Source organism: Triticum aestivum, chromosome 2B (genome assembly GCF_018294505.1).
Source record: "Triticum aestivum cultivar Chinese Spring chromosome 2B, IWGSC CS RefSeq v2.1, whole genome shotgun sequence".
Lineage (NCBI taxonomy): Eukaryota > Viridiplantae > Streptophyta > Magnoliopsida > Poales > Poaceae > Triticum > Triticum aestivum.
In genome coordinates this window covers 693,302,108-693,317,031 of record NC_057798.1, presented here as the reverse complement: position 1 = coordinate 693,317,031, position 14,924 = coordinate 693,302,108, and the positions used below count along the sequence as shown (strand labels likewise).

The following is a 14,924-nucleotide window of genomic DNA, read 5'->3' as shown; positions in this document are numbered from 1 at the left end:
GTAAAACGTGTTTGCTGTGCTGGTGCAAATTTCCGAGGTTTTTTCTAGATTTAAAATAATTGTGAGTTACTTTGCTTGTGTTTGCTGGTGCAACTAATTTTCAGGGATTGCTAATGTTCATCAAGGTGCTTACATGGTCGAAAGGATGGATACAGCTGAGATGTGGTGATCAGTTTTTCCCCCATAAATTGAAATGAAGAATCGGTGCGTGTTCTTGTCTTATGATTCTATACATGCTCGGTGTATATCGGAAATCCAATTCGGCTCTTGGGAGCATATGCTCCTGCCCATAAAAAATGTTTTTCCTAAATGTCAAAAACTTTTGAAAAAAAAATAGATGTGATCATTGTCGCACCGTAACGCTACCTGCAAATTTCCGATATAGTATCTTTTAGCTTCTTATATGAAGATAGGATAGTACTAAAGTACACACATGAGAAGTAGCTTCATTTGTATCACAAAGGAATGGAACTTGTAATCAGCACCGAAACTACAAGTTGCGTATTCAAATTTAAGCACACATTAGGTGTCGCCTGCTGTCAACTTCATCCTGATCTCCTGAAAGTGCAGGTCTGTGACATGTTTGTCTGCTCTGCTCACCACACTAAGTATATGTGTGTGGTATGTTTGTTCTGATAAAGAGCGCTTTTATTAACTCAAAATGATATGTCCGTGTAGCAACGAATTCCGGATAAACCAAATTGTGTGGGGAATAATAGGATGCATCTTAGGATTTATCTGTTGCAATTATCTCTGGCAAAGGCCGAAGGGGAGCCTTGGCGCAGTGGTAAAGCTGCTGCCTTGTGACCATGAGGTCATGGGTTCAAGTCCTGGAAACAGCCTCTTACAGAAATGTAGGGAAAAGCTGCGTACTATAGATCCAAAGTGGTCGGACCCTTCCCTGGACCCTGCGCAAGCGGGAGCTACATGCACCAGGTTGCCCTTTAAAGGTTGAAATTCTCCCGGAAGAAAACAAGAATCGGAAATTCATCATTTTCAGTTCACAAGACCAAACAACAAAACATAACAGTTTATCGATTACATGCTATATGTTGAGCAGCCTGAATGCCTACCCAGACGCTCATTTTAGTATGAACGCGCTGCACAATTATGAGGGTATGTCAACTCTGAATATAACATTTTTTGACAAAGGGTGGATTTTATTACTCAAAATGAAGCATCAAGATAATACAAACATAGTGAGCACACACCTGGCCTCTGCATAGCTAGGATGCACACAGCCAACACTACGGCACACACACAAAATACCACCGGCAAATAGCAAAGTCATATAAGACCAAAGCTATGCACACAGCCAACTCTGAATATAACATGATATATGACTCAAGAGCAACCAAGCGGTACAGAGTTGTGCATGCAGAAACATGTCCATAACAAGCCATACAGTAATTAATTCACATACGTCCAATCAATCTTGACTTTCAGTTTGCTTGTTGCTAGCCGCCTGCATTCATCATCTAGCTCCTGGCTGCAAGACCGGATTTCGAGTTCTTCCAGCGAATGTGGGAGGCCTGCTTCTGGCAGCCTTGTGATGCGTCCACACTGGTTTATCTCCAATCTCTTGAGGGAAGGAAGGGTGTGCAGCCCCTCAGGAAGAACTACTAGAGCAGAACACCAAATGAATTCGAGCTTTTGCAGGGATTTGAGCAGCACAAGCGCTTGCTCTTGCTCATCTGTTAGTCTCGTCACTTTCAAGAAACTAAGTTCTAGTCTTTGTAGGGAGGTGAGGTGCTTGCAGAATGACGTGGTAAGGACAGATGGGTCATCGGTGCAAAGCCTTTCAAGCCGAGGGCACAGCGTTGAAAAGCTCTCCAAACATGGTGGCAAGCCAGTACTGTCTGATACATTCAAACGCACGAGGCTGCCAATGGGTTGCATGCCCTCTAGTACAGTGACGGTGAGCGATTCACAGCCTCTAATCTCCAATCCTTCCAGTGCCGTGCATGAGTGCAGCTGTAGAGATTGCAAACCTTGGATTGAACGTACACTTAACTCTTTAAGGCTGGTGATATCTCTAGGAAAGCAGGGTTGCAGCGTTTCTTGGTAACAGAACCACCCGATGTTAAGCTCCTGAAGTGATGTCGGGAGGAGCCATCTTCCATTCGCTCCCAGGGGTTGATCCTCCTCTCCGAACACAAAAGGACTTCCATTCTCCAGGTCATCACTTCCGTCATCATCCACCAATGATCCCCAAATTTCAAGCTTCTCAAGCGAGGTAAATCCAGAGAAGCAGTCCTTGCCCGAGTTAAACTTTAGGCGAGGGCACTGACCAATAGTCATCTTCTTGAGAGAGGAGACGAGATTTGATGGAATGTGCAAGAGTCCGTCACGAACTAACCAGGTCAATGCCTCATCTTGATTTCCTGATGACACTACTGTTGTTAAGAGACTGTTTTCTTCCTCTTCCATCGGTAACACTACTCTTGTTATATGTGCGCAATATCTTAAACGCAATTCCTCTAGGCCTGGCGCATGCTGCAGCATCAGCGATAGCCACTTCCCCGCTATTCCGCATGAGTCAATACTGAGATTTTTGAGAAATGGGAAGGCATTGAAGTTCACAGCTCTCACATCTTCAAGGGTATACTCTGGCGACATATCCGAAGAGAAAAGTTGTTCACACTTTGTTATATCCAAACTTAATAAAGAGACAAGATGACTGAAACCTTCGAACAGAAAAGACCTTAGATTTCTGCAACCATATATCTCCATCGATTTGAGGTTTCTAAGATTGTGGAATGCCAAAATTTTGTCATCCAGTATCCTCAACTCATCACAAGATTCATCAAAATCATCTCCGTCCTCATCAAATTTCCCAATTTCTAACTTTTCACCAGATGATACCTCCATATACGGAAATCTTGGAACTTCTCTGATGACTACCTTAGAAAAGGTAGTTGAAGGTGAAAGAGGCTTCAACACTTTCAAATGAGGGCAACATTTCACAATCAAATTCCTAAGACCAGGCAGCCATGACCCCTGAATGATTTCAGAATTATCATCGTTCTCAAACAGATCAAACTCCTTTAGTGCTTCACAATCCTCGATCCGTAGTGCTCGTAAGCTAGAGTTCAGAGCCCCCACAGAAATGCTTGAGCATCTCACTAACTTAGGCATGTCCATCAAAACTAGCTCCTCCAGTGAAGGAACCAATACTTCTATTACTTCCAGCATGCTGCTCAACTTCAGCTTTGTAAGAAATGGAAGACTTTCAAGAGATGGAAGTATTCTCCATCTTCGACAACCATCAAGGTGAAGCGTCTGCAAGGAGGTAACTGAGAGATTGTTGGCAAGCCAAGTTGGTGAAGTAGTACCATTATACCCAGATATATGTAGATGCTTTAAGTTCATGTGAGGTTCAAGTCCCTCGAGCACCTCTCTTGCTGTATCCATTTGTGAGAGCTCCTCGTTTTCGTCTGCAGAATATTCAGAGCTAGTGTCACATTCCTTCTGTGACAAGGTATCCTTCCAGGACAAGTGCAGATTTTTCAAGTATTCTTTGCTTCTCAGTCCTGCTCCATAAGCCTCCTCCCGAGTTTTAACACTATCAACTCGAGACACCCCAAGTTGTACAAGCTCGTTCATGCATTGGAGTTGTGATATCTCAAATCCTCTAGAACAAAACCGAACCTTAAAATGATGTAGCTCTTTAAGTGATGTCATTCTACCAATGCTAGCAATGGAAGAGTATACTCCATTTTCTGGAATAAGATGCCGCAGGCTAACTAGATTATTATTACCATCAGGTATAGGATCAGTGTATGAGCCAACATCTAATATTTGAAGATGGTACAACTTGCTCAAAATTTGAGGGGAAGCACCATTCACCTCATCAGGTTCACGTTTTAGATAGCGAAGATGTGCAGGATTTACCAAACTACACATGAAGGAATCAAAATCAGCACATGTTGCAGACATTTGCAGCAGACGCAAGTTCTGGTCCTTCTGGAATATATCAAGGAACAATTTGAAGAAGAAAGAGTCGTAGTGCCCAAATAAAACTAATGTCCTCAATTTCCTCACTGATGCAAATGCATTTCTCAGGTTCTCTTCAAACTTGATATTGCGAGGTATGGTTCCATGCTGTTCTTTGCTATATGCAGAATTGGTCACAATTGACAAGTGACGTATAGTTGGTAACATATTATTACACTGAAGACCATCCATGGTTGCACACTCAGTCCTTGAAACCATCCTTGCAAAATCGTGCATGAGACCAGACATACAATACCAAATTTTACTGCCTAGAAAAAAATCTTCTTCCTCATCTTCATCCCCTTCCTGTTGCTCTCCAATCTGCTGAAAGAATCCCAGGTTCACCAAATTATTCAGACATTCCCATCCTATCTCCTCCAATCTCTTAGTGTGATTCAAAAATCCTTGAGAAATCCAAATATAGACCAGTTCCTTCCGAAGAAACCTATATTTTTCAGAAAATATAGAACAATACGAGAAACATTGTTGTAAATGGTACGGTAGCTCATCATAGCTAAGCTTCAAAGCAGGCATGATGCCCCCATGGAGTCCCAACGATTTCCACTTCTCTTTCTTGAGAATGTTACTCCAATGATCAACGCTAAGATGATCTCTTAACAGTGCCCCTGCAGTTACTGCTGCTAACGGGTTGCCCTTTAACTTCTCTGCTATTTGCATTCCAATAGCTCTTAGATTTCCCGGACCTTTGTAGTCCCCAAAACCAAATGCACATGACTTGAGCAATAACCACATATCATCATTTTCTAAAGCACCTAACTTGATCGGTTCAAGTGTTCTTAACCTTTGTGCAACAGACAAATTTTTGGTTGTGACTAGAATTATATTACCCTTTGCTTGACTTGACATCAAAGGGTACAACAATTTGTTCCATTTATGATAATCAACATTGTCCGAGACATCGTCTAATACAAGCAGAAAGCTCTTCGACTGGTACTCGATATGTTCTTTCAAGATCTCTTGAAGCTTCGCAAAATTGCTAATTCCTTCATACCTTTCTCGAGGAAAAAAGTCTAACATCTCCTTTGTGAGCTTCACTTCATCAAATTTACGGGACACACAAACCCATATCCTGTGGTGAAATTGACTTTTCACGTCTGGATCATTATACACAAATTGAGCGAGAGTTGTCTTTCCAACACCTGCAATGCCTACAATAGGTAGAACATTTACACCACCAGATTGGTTTTCAGTTATTGACTTTTTGATCTTGTTCTTTTCTGCAACTCTGCCATAAACTTCCAGTGGAACAAGACTTGATGTTGTTGGGTGCTGAGCTGAGGTTGTACTCGGGCGGTGATGACTTGAACTTGAAGTAGCGCTAGGTCCATATGGCCCAAGAACTTTACTCAAAGCCCCTTGGATGTCCTGTGACTGTAACTGGCCTGTAATTTTAATTATCCTATTGGAAAACTCAGCCTTGTCCCATTGGGTGTGTGTGTTAGCTGCGGTGGTTTGTGTTGGATCCTCATTTGTTCTCTTTCTTTTTCCGTTGGACGAACTACCAACTTCAACCGACCTCACATTACAAGTCGCATCACCGGTGCTGCAACAAGAAACGGATGGTGGGTCAGTTATCAGAAGAAATGTAGAGCAACAATGGGCTCTCAAGCAGATATATATAAACTTGTAATACAAATGCACTGGTGCAACATACAATTTCCTTTGGGTACCTTGAAGGGTTTGGTGGATGGGCTCCACGTTTCTTCGTACAAGTTACGGAATGCTCTTTCTCCAAATGTTTTTTCATAGATGAAGTCCCGTTTGTCTTCGTTTCGCAATTAAAATCCTTTCTACAGTACTTACATTTGGCTTTTGAACGCTTCCGGTCGACAGTTTCTGTGATGGTAAAGTGTTCCCATACCGAGGACCGTAATTTCCCAACACTGACATTCAGTGTATCGACATGGCCCCTTGATATTTCATCCACTCTTTCAGCTCCACGCATATCGTCAGGCTTGTCACTCGTAACTGTGCCGAAAAGAAATATGGACCAGAAATTAAGATCAAACTACGCCCTCCGTTACTAAATATAATTCCTTTTAGAGATTTCAATATGGACTACATACGGAAATTTCTAAAAATACTTATATTTAGAAACAGAGGGAGTATTAAGTATCATAATAGTTTCGATATAATGGGATTATGCTTACTACCTCCTTCGACTTGCTGTTGGAGCCTGTAGTAGTCCAGTTCGTCGACCACGTCGTCGGCGTCGTAGAGAAGCTCCTTGACACGAGCGAGAGCCCGGGACAGAGGCCTGTTCCCGGCTGCCCTCCCCTTCACAGCAGCCACCACCATGTCGACTCTCTCGACCTCGCGCTGGAGCCTCTCGACGTCGTCGGCAAGACCGACTTGCCGAATCCACTCCTCCATCTTGTCCATCAGGAGCGTTGCAAGGATGGTCTGCACCAGCCATGCAATCGCGGCCTCCACAAAAGAGTCTCCCGCCGGCTCCATCATCAGATCCGGCAGGAGCAGCTCTCGAGATCGAGTCAACGAAGGAAGGAAGGGGAGTTCAGCGTGCGTGTGGAAAGGCCGAAAGGGGAGAGGGAACACCGGACACTACCCACATGGCATTTACTCCATGGACGAGTATGATTTTTCTCCATCGACCAAGAAACAGGTGGGAAGTAACGTCGAGCATTCAATGGTGTATATTGGGCTGATGTGAAAGGTGTATTGGGCCGTCAGGAGCATGTGGACTCCCATATTTAAGCTTTTTGACACTTTCGTTAGCCCATCTTTATCCTCGACGATCCGGCCCAAGGCAACCACAGCAGGGAGCTAGCCTACATCAGCAGTTTACAAGCTATTCTCAAAACAAAACAAAATGCATGCTTCATGCTTGTGTATACAAAATAATCAGTGAAACACATAAATTCAATTCAAGTAGATCAAAAGCCCAGCACAACCCAAACCCTTATTAGTACTAGTACTATTTTTACCACATCCTTGAATATGCACGCCATATAAATAATCCAAATCTGATACACATATCAGATTACAAGTGGAGAGAAATTAAAGTAGAGGATGATACCCAAAACACTCATGCTCCTTTCACACACACACACACACACACACACACACACACACACACACACACACACACACACACACACACACACACACACACACACACACACACACACACACACACACACACACACACACACAAAGACACACGAAAAAACACTCATGCTCGAACAGCCCAACGATCCCTAAGACCCACATGTGTAAATATGGGCACATGTTCTTTTTTTTTATGGGCAGCGGCAGGAGCTCTGCCATTTTCGTTAAAGCAAGGGGGAATACTAGAGGGAAAAGAACCTGAACACACTACACGGAGATGCTCACATATGGGCATTTTTAATTGGTCCCCTAAAAATATTTGAGTATTCGGTGGAGTAAACCTTAGTGGAGTATATTTACTCCACTAAGTTTTGGCTGGACTTAGCTGATCCCTTATATTTAAGGGAATAAATTTTTGTTTTTTATAAACCTTGTAATTCTAGTATAAATAGCAACTACATATTAGCAATCATATAGAAACTAAGCATAAATTTGAATGTTCACGAAATCACGAATATAGTTTACAAACCAAATTATTCAAATGTAAACACGCCAAATGGTTCAAATGTAGCAAATAACATGTGACAAAACAATTAAGACTCGCTAAGACGTAGCCAGTGATGCTCAACAAGATCTTGTTGGAGTTGAGCATGAACTTGACGGTTCTCGATCTTGCAATGCTCCTCAAGGAATGCCAAGATCATGTCTGTATCATACGCTGGCTCAACCGGAGTCCCGTTGGTGATGTACCAAAAGTTCTCAGGCATATCCTTCTCGTCTTCAATGATCATATTATGCAATATGATGCAACAAGTCAGGATCGTCCATAGAACCTTGGAGTTCCAGTACTCGACAGGGCCATGAACAATTGCAAAGTGCTTCTGAATCACACCGAAGGCTCTCTCAACATCTTTCCTAGCAACTTCTTGACATTTGGGAAAGTGAATGTTTTGTTACCTTTTGGACGGGAAATTGTTTTGGCCAAGGTGACCCATGCTAGATAGATGCCATCCGCAAGGTAGTAACCTATCGAGTAGTTGTGCCTGTTGACCGAGTAGTTGCAAGCAGGGGCTTCACCTTTAATAAGCCTAGAAAACATCGGTGATCTCGACAGCACATTCAAGTCATTGTAAGAGCCAGGCAAACCAAAGAATGAATGCCATATCAAAAGATCCTTCGATTCAACTGCCTCAAGAATGATCATTGGATCGTTGCAGTGGCCTTTGTACTGACCCTTCCACCCTGCAGGACAATTCTTCCATGTCCAATGCATACAGTCAAGTGATCCAAGCATCCCTGGCCATCTTCTTGCTCCACCCTCAGTCATCAGCCTCTGAGTATCTTCTTCGGTTGGTGCCCTCAAGTACTCTTGGACAAACACAACGATCACTGCTTTAGCGAACCTTCGAACAACCTCCAAGATTGTGTCTTCACCAATGCGGACATAGTCATCGTTGCATTGGCCGAACACCCATATGCCAAGACTCGAACTGCCGCAATGCTCTTCGTCAGAGGGCTTGGACTTATCTCTCCACATGCATTTATCCGGAGCCTAAACCAATCATCATGTCTCTGAATGGCTTTCGCAATGGTTAGAAAAAGACTTGTGTGCATCTAAAAGCGCCGACAAAAGTACTTCTCCGGATAGGTTGGCTTTGGGTCAAAGTAGTCTCTCATGATCTTCGCATGACCCTCCGCTCTATCACGGTTGATGTTTATGCGGACAAACTAAGACCCACTCCTCGGCCGCCGAACATCATCATTGAAAATCATGACTAAAACGGTGTCAAAGTCATCGTCATCTTCTTCCTCTTCGGATGACGACGAGTCCTCCAAGGCCATCTCACTCAAGCTCTTCATCTACAATTCAAATGGCTAGGTTCGATCCAAATGAATCGGTTCACAAAGAAATAATAAAAAAACTCACCTATGCAATTTGTCAAACACTTGCACTGCGGTGGTGGCGCACCAGCCGGCCGGTGTCGTTCTGACCAAACAGGATGGTGGCGACGAGAGGGAATGGCATGCAGTGTGTGTGTCGGTGTCAAAACCGGCGGATCTCGGGTAGGGGGTCCCGAACTGTGCGTCTAAGGCTAATGGTAACAGGAGGTGGGGGACACAATGTTTACCCAGGTTCGGGCCCTCTCTATGGAGGTAATACCCTACTTCCTGCTTGATTGATCTTGATGATATGAGTATTACAAGAGTTGATCTACCACGAGATCGTAGAGGCTAACCCTAGAAGCTAGACTATGATTATGATTGTTGTTGTCCTACGAACTAAACCCTCCGGTTTATATAGACACCGGAGGAGGCTAGGGTTACATAGAGTCGGTTACAGAGAAGGAAATCTACATATCCGAATTGCCAAGCTTGCCTTCCACGCAAAGGAGAGTCCCACCCGGACACGGGACGAAGTCTTCAATCTTGTATCTTCATAGTCCAACAGTCCGACATAAGCATATAGTCCGGCTGTCTGAGGACCCCCTAATCCAGGACTTCCTCAGTAGCCCCTGAACCAGACTTCAATGACGATGAGTCCGGCGCGCAGATTGTATTCGGCATTGCAAGGCGGGTTCCTTCTCCGAATACTCCAAAGTAGATCTTGAACACAAGAATCGTGTCCGGTTCTGCAAAACAAATTCCACATACCACCATAGAGAGAACAATATTCCACGAGTCTAATATGCTGACAACTTTTACATAGCGTGACATCACGCCGTGGCCCGGTCATTATTTGAACCATTTTTCCCAACCTGGCACTACACGTTTCGCGAGGCGGTTTTATTGGCACGTCTTATCGAAGCAGAGATCGTGTCCCCCTTATCACGGGATTCTCAGCAATACGGGCATGGGTAATCCAACTGTGCCGTTAGTATGACTCCTCGGTTTAGGCAAGTTCCAAATGGCCGCGCGGAGGACGCTTGACATTCTTCCTCTATATAAAGAGGTCAAGACCCGTCCTTTTCTTTCCACGCCCGATCCTTCCCTTCCCCTACCTCGAGTTCCAACACCCAAGGTTCAGTCCAAGCGCCCCGAACCTTAAATCATGTCCGGATCCAACCTTCAAGAACGGTGGATGGCCTCTTCTGTCATAGAGGAGGACATCAAGAAGCTTAGGGAGGCTAGGTATCTGACCGCCGAAATCCTTCACAGGCTTCCTGCTCAAGGGCAGGTTATTCCTACTTCCGAACCTAACGAGAGCGTCGTATTTGTCTCCCACTTCCTCTGAGGGCTAGGCTTCGGTCTTCATCCCTTTGTTAGGGGGCTCATGTTTTATTACGGGATAGACTTTCACGATCTAGCTCCGGATTCCTTCCTTCACATCTCAACATTCATCGTTGTGTGTGAGGCCTTCCTCCGCACTACCCCACACTTCGGCTTATGGCTCAAGACCTTCAATGTGAAGCCGAAGATGATCAACGGCGACACGCGGAGTGTGGAGGCGCTGTAGTAAGCAAAGGTGTCGATGCTTTATGGCCAAAGTGTTCCTTCTCGTAGGTGCCCGACCTATGGCAACGGGAGTGGTTTTATATCACAGCACCCCGACGTACAAAGTGGGCAGCCGCCCCAGCCTTCCTCTCTGCTCCTCCGACACAGCTTGCATCATGGGTCAACAAGGGGCTGGACTGGGGATCGGTTGATGACGTGCGGATATTGCAAAGCCGCATTCATGATCTCATCAAAAGGGACATCAACCTTGTCAAGGTGATCCAAGTAATGTTAGTTCGTCGGGTCCTGCCATGCCAACGTCGATCTCTCCGCATGTGGGAGTTCAACCCGGAAGGACCGTGAACTATTCAACATTTCTTCGGTGTGACACTCGAAGGGATGTATCGATTATTCTTCGGATCACGAATAAAGTGTCCGGACACAGCAGAGGATGCAGGCTTCAACTGCAATCGTCCAGACACCCAGGTAAGTAACTCTGCGACTGAACATGATGTCATTATATTTGTCACAACATTATTCTGAAAAACCACCCTCGGCCAGGACTGGATAAGAAAGGCAGAGAGGATCAGGTGTTCGGCCCCTCTTCCCGAAGATTCATCGGATCCTGTACTAACCAAGATGCTGGCTCGCGCACCTTATCAAGTGCCATTAGGGGAGGACAAGGAGAGGAATAGGGAAGCCAAAAGCGGACTTCATGCTGGAGGTACGTCACGCATCCTAACTGGAAAAGTTAGTATCCCTGTGGTGGAGGATGCACGGGGAGGAGAATCTAGTATCCCCTCTCCCCACGGGAAGAAAAGGACCGCCCCTGAAGATTAGGAAGAAGAGGTCTCCAAACGAGGGAAGAAACCTTCATCAGGGGGCCCTGTCCCGGAGGGCAGCATTGCCACACAGCGCTCATAGGGGTGCAACCGTTAACCGAGCCGTAGGTGAACAAAGTTACTTTAGTAAGCATACCCCGTTCTTTTCTTGAGAACAACAACCGAGACATATGTTTTGCAGTCTGGCTCATAGCCCTTCTCAACAATGTTCGTCCTCGGGGGATCTTCTTGAGGAGATGATGGAGAGCAAAACGCCTCCTCCTACTTCCCTGCCTCATGAGGCGGAAGACCCTGAGGTGTCGTCCCGGAGGATCTCTCCCGATCCACAAAGACCAGAAGGTAACTCTCCGGCCGCCTGAAGTCCGGGGTTCTCAGCTCCTAGAGAGACCAACAGAGAAGGCCCCGGACTGTCCGATATACAACCGGACACATTGACGGGTCTTCTGCAGCAAGCGGCTATCTCAGAGGCACATCGTACCTTAATGGGTATGGTGGTTGAGAGGATTTCATCCGCAAAAAGCAGGTTGGATGAAGCTTTTACGAGCCTGCTAAGAGGCTTTGAGGTACGCAAAGTAATATTTTTTGAATGTACCGTAAACGCAAGGTACACTTTGTATAGACGGTACCCCCTGAGACTCTGGTTGCCATCCGAACGAGGCGAACAGAGGATCATAGTCCCCAGTAATGATGGTGCCCATTTTGTGTGCAGGTGGCTGCGGCTCCAGCGGCTGACCGGACTGCTGAATTTGCTGAACTGAGGCGACAACTTGACGTGGCAGATGCAGACATCACGCTTGTGAACAAGCGGCTTGACGAGGCGCAGGGTATGTATATTTGGTCTGCAAATATTAATAAGAGCATGATGCTAGGATTTATAATATGCCTTGACTGCAGATGGTGATGCCGCCGTGGAGACCCTTCGGGCAGAGTTCGCCCGGGCCAAGGAGCAAGCCAGGAGAAGCAATGCGGCCGCCGTGAAGGCAACTGATAAATTAAAAGCCGAACAGGCTGCTCATCGCCAAAGTGAGGATAAAATAGCCAACATGTCTCTTGAGCTACAAAATGCCGCAAGCCGATATGAGCTTGTCGAAAGGGAGAACCAAACGAAAATGACTGACCTAGAGAAGGCCTTACAAGCAGCAAAGGAAACTTGCTCTGAGATCATAGCGGCTCAGGAGGAGCTTCAGCAAGTTGATGATATCGCGGCTGGGAAGCCCTTTTTATTGCGAACAAAATTCAGCGATCCAAAGTATGCCCCTCTTGACCAACTGTGGAGTTCTTCAGACGCATACTTGGATTTGGCAAAGAGTGTTGCTGACGCGACACAATATTTCAAGGATCAAGAAGATCATGAGGTGGAAAGATTGTTCCGGTCACAGTTCAGTGCTCCAAGGCGTCCGCTGCTGTTGAATGAGGAAATGGCCGAGTGGGCCGAGCTCCATAGGTTATCCGGGCTTGCCATAAAGGCCGTCGTGGATCACCTGTGGCCGAAGGAACCAAGTCCGGATAGTTATTTTGGTTTGGTGCAGTGATTTATTCGTGCTGTGCCGCATATCGACGATGTCAAGAGGTTGGCGTGGATAGAAGGTGCGCGGATGGCCCTTGCCCGTGTGAAGACATATTGGGCGAAGATGGAGGCCACCGATATTGCAACCAGGGGTCCGCCAGGGGGCCGGGATTCGCCCGAGCACTATTTTGAAGAAGTCTTAGAAGGAGCCCATTTAATAGAGGCTCAGTGCTCAAAGAATACCATGTTTGAATGACATGTATCTAGATTGTAAAAACAATGCTTTTGATAATGAAGGCTATATTTATACTTTTGCCCATAAAGTATTGTAATGCCTCCTGGGCGACCGCTTATGTATATATGTATATAACCTGAAAGTTTGCAGTCGTCGGCTTCAGCCCCCTCGCATATAATGCGGGGGGTGTTCGGCAAAGCGCGTAATCACACTTGATCCAATGTCTTGGTCCGTTAAGGAGGTGGTAGCGCGGCAAATGAGGAAACGGACTATATAGCTTTAACACTTTCACTTAGCCATATGAGTTTGACGGTGGGGCTACTATATAGCCCCTGGTATGTCCGCGCTCATCCGAATATGGTGCGTGTACATACATGACCAGGAAACCGGTCCTTCGTTAATGCAGAGGAATCGCGAAGATTCCGCTGAGTCATCGAGTGGTTGACCAGTCTCTCGCTTTATCATGATAGTCAGTTTTCGGCTTTCTCTACTGAGGTGCTCATCCAGATGAACCAGGGCACAATCACAGTAGTTCTCCTGGTGCCACCTTAGCCGACAGTGCGGAACATGAGGTAGCAAAACACGGGAGCCGGGCAAACCCAACTATTGACCAAAGACATGATTCGGAGCTGATGCATATAAGGCCAAACTCGCGATGCCGAACACTCCCGAAGGTATTCGGACTTTACAACATATACTGGGCTCAGTACCGCCCTCGATAATGAGCCCTGAAATTATGGGTATGTGCATTAATCCGGCATGATGAAACAGCGGCTCTGGTGAGGGCATAAATCCCAAAAACCCATTGGCTGCTGCCCTTTGTAACGTCTATTTTGGATCGGCGAATCATAAGCTTGCCAATAACGCCGATATCCCTCTTGGTTATTTTAAGTGTTAGGAGGGTGTGAGGCAACAAGAGACAATAAAAAAAAGGTTTACACATGGTCTTAATCTAAAAAGAAACCTTTGAACGGGGCCCTGTTGCACGTCTGCGCATTTGTCTCCGTTGTGCCGTATCCTGGAAGGGTGTAGTACGATGGTCATCTATAAAGAAAAAAGAAAGAAAACCCAGGTGAAAGAATCTGGTGTGACCGTGCGAAAAGTTGGTTATTCTTAATGAACCATGAGAGTTCAATCTATTGAGTATTAACAGGGTCGAGCCGAACTATGGACCCTTTTACATGCGGGCAGCCCCTAGCACCACATATGGGGGCATATCCATTGATCAAGCTCAGGTTTATCTAGGCTGCTACAACTAGGTGTGCGCCGAATGCGTCTAGCCCTGCCCGTGGTCTCGAAGACCGATGCGTTGCTCGGGTTGGAGAGGCCGTTCAGTGGTTCGGCTGCTAGAGCCGCCACGTGATCTTCCGCACGTAGAGAACGCTCTGTGTTTCCACTTGTTGTGATGACGCCACGTGGACCGGGCATCTTGAGTTTGAGATAAGCGTAATGCGGTACTGCATTGAAACGAGCGAAGGCCGTTCTTCTGAGTAGTGCATGATAGCCGCTTCGGAATGGAGCGATGTTGAAGATTAGTTCTTCACTTCGAAAGTTGTTGGGAGAACCGAATACAACCTCTAATGTTAAAGAGCCCGTGCAGCGGGCCTCTATGCCTGGTATTACTCCTTTAAAGGTAGTACTGCTTTGGTTGATTCTTGATGGGTCTATCCCCATCTTGCGGACAGTGTCCTGATATATCAGATTAAGACTACTACCGCTGTCCATGAGGACTCGGGTGAGATGGTATCCGTCAATTATTGGGTCGAGCACCAAGGCAGCCGAACCTCCGTGCCAGATACTAGTCGTTTGATCCCTGCGATCG

General features: G+C 45.9%; 1 protein-coding gene across 2 annotated transcripts; it reads right to left on the bottom strand.

The window, feature by feature from the left end:
• Positions 1 to 1,320: 1,320 nt before the first annotated feature.
• LOC123046763 (putative disease resistance protein RGA3) lies at positions 1,321 to 6,592 on the bottom strand. Of its 2 annotated transcripts, none has more exons than XM_044470191.1 (3): positions 6,168 to 6,592; positions 5,688 to 5,985; positions 1,321 to 5,560 (listed from the first exon to the last, which is right to left on the bottom strand). In XM_044470191.1, the coding sequence occupies exons 1-3, from the start codon at positions 6,475 to 6,477 to the stop codon at positions 1,411 to 1,413; spliced, it is 4,758 nt and encodes a 1,585-aa protein (XP_044326126.1). In that variant the 5' UTR covers positions 6,478 to 6,592; the 3' UTR covers positions 1,321 to 1,410. The 2 variants fall into 2 exon arrangements, with proteins under 2 accessions (XP_044326126.1, XP_044326127.1); XM_044470192.1 differs by having other exon boundaries at positions 6,171 to 6,592.
• Positions 6,593 to 14,924: the final 8,332 nt, after the last annotated feature.

Excerpts from the sequence above, each read along its gene's own strand:
- LOC123046763 (XM_044470191.1), bottom strand. The coding sequence starts at position 6,477 with ATGATGGAGCCGGCGGGAGACTCTTTTGTGGAGGCCGCGATTGCATGG. Across the intron at positions 5,986-6,167 it reads ACAGCAAGTCGAAGGAGGTA|TTACGAGTGACAAGCCTGAC; the intron begins GTAAGCATAATC and ends TTTTCGGCACAG. Across the intron at positions 5,561-5,687 it reads CATCCACCAAACCCTTCAAG|CACCGGTGATGCGACTTGTA; the intron begins GTACCCAAAGGA and ends TTCTTGTTGCAG.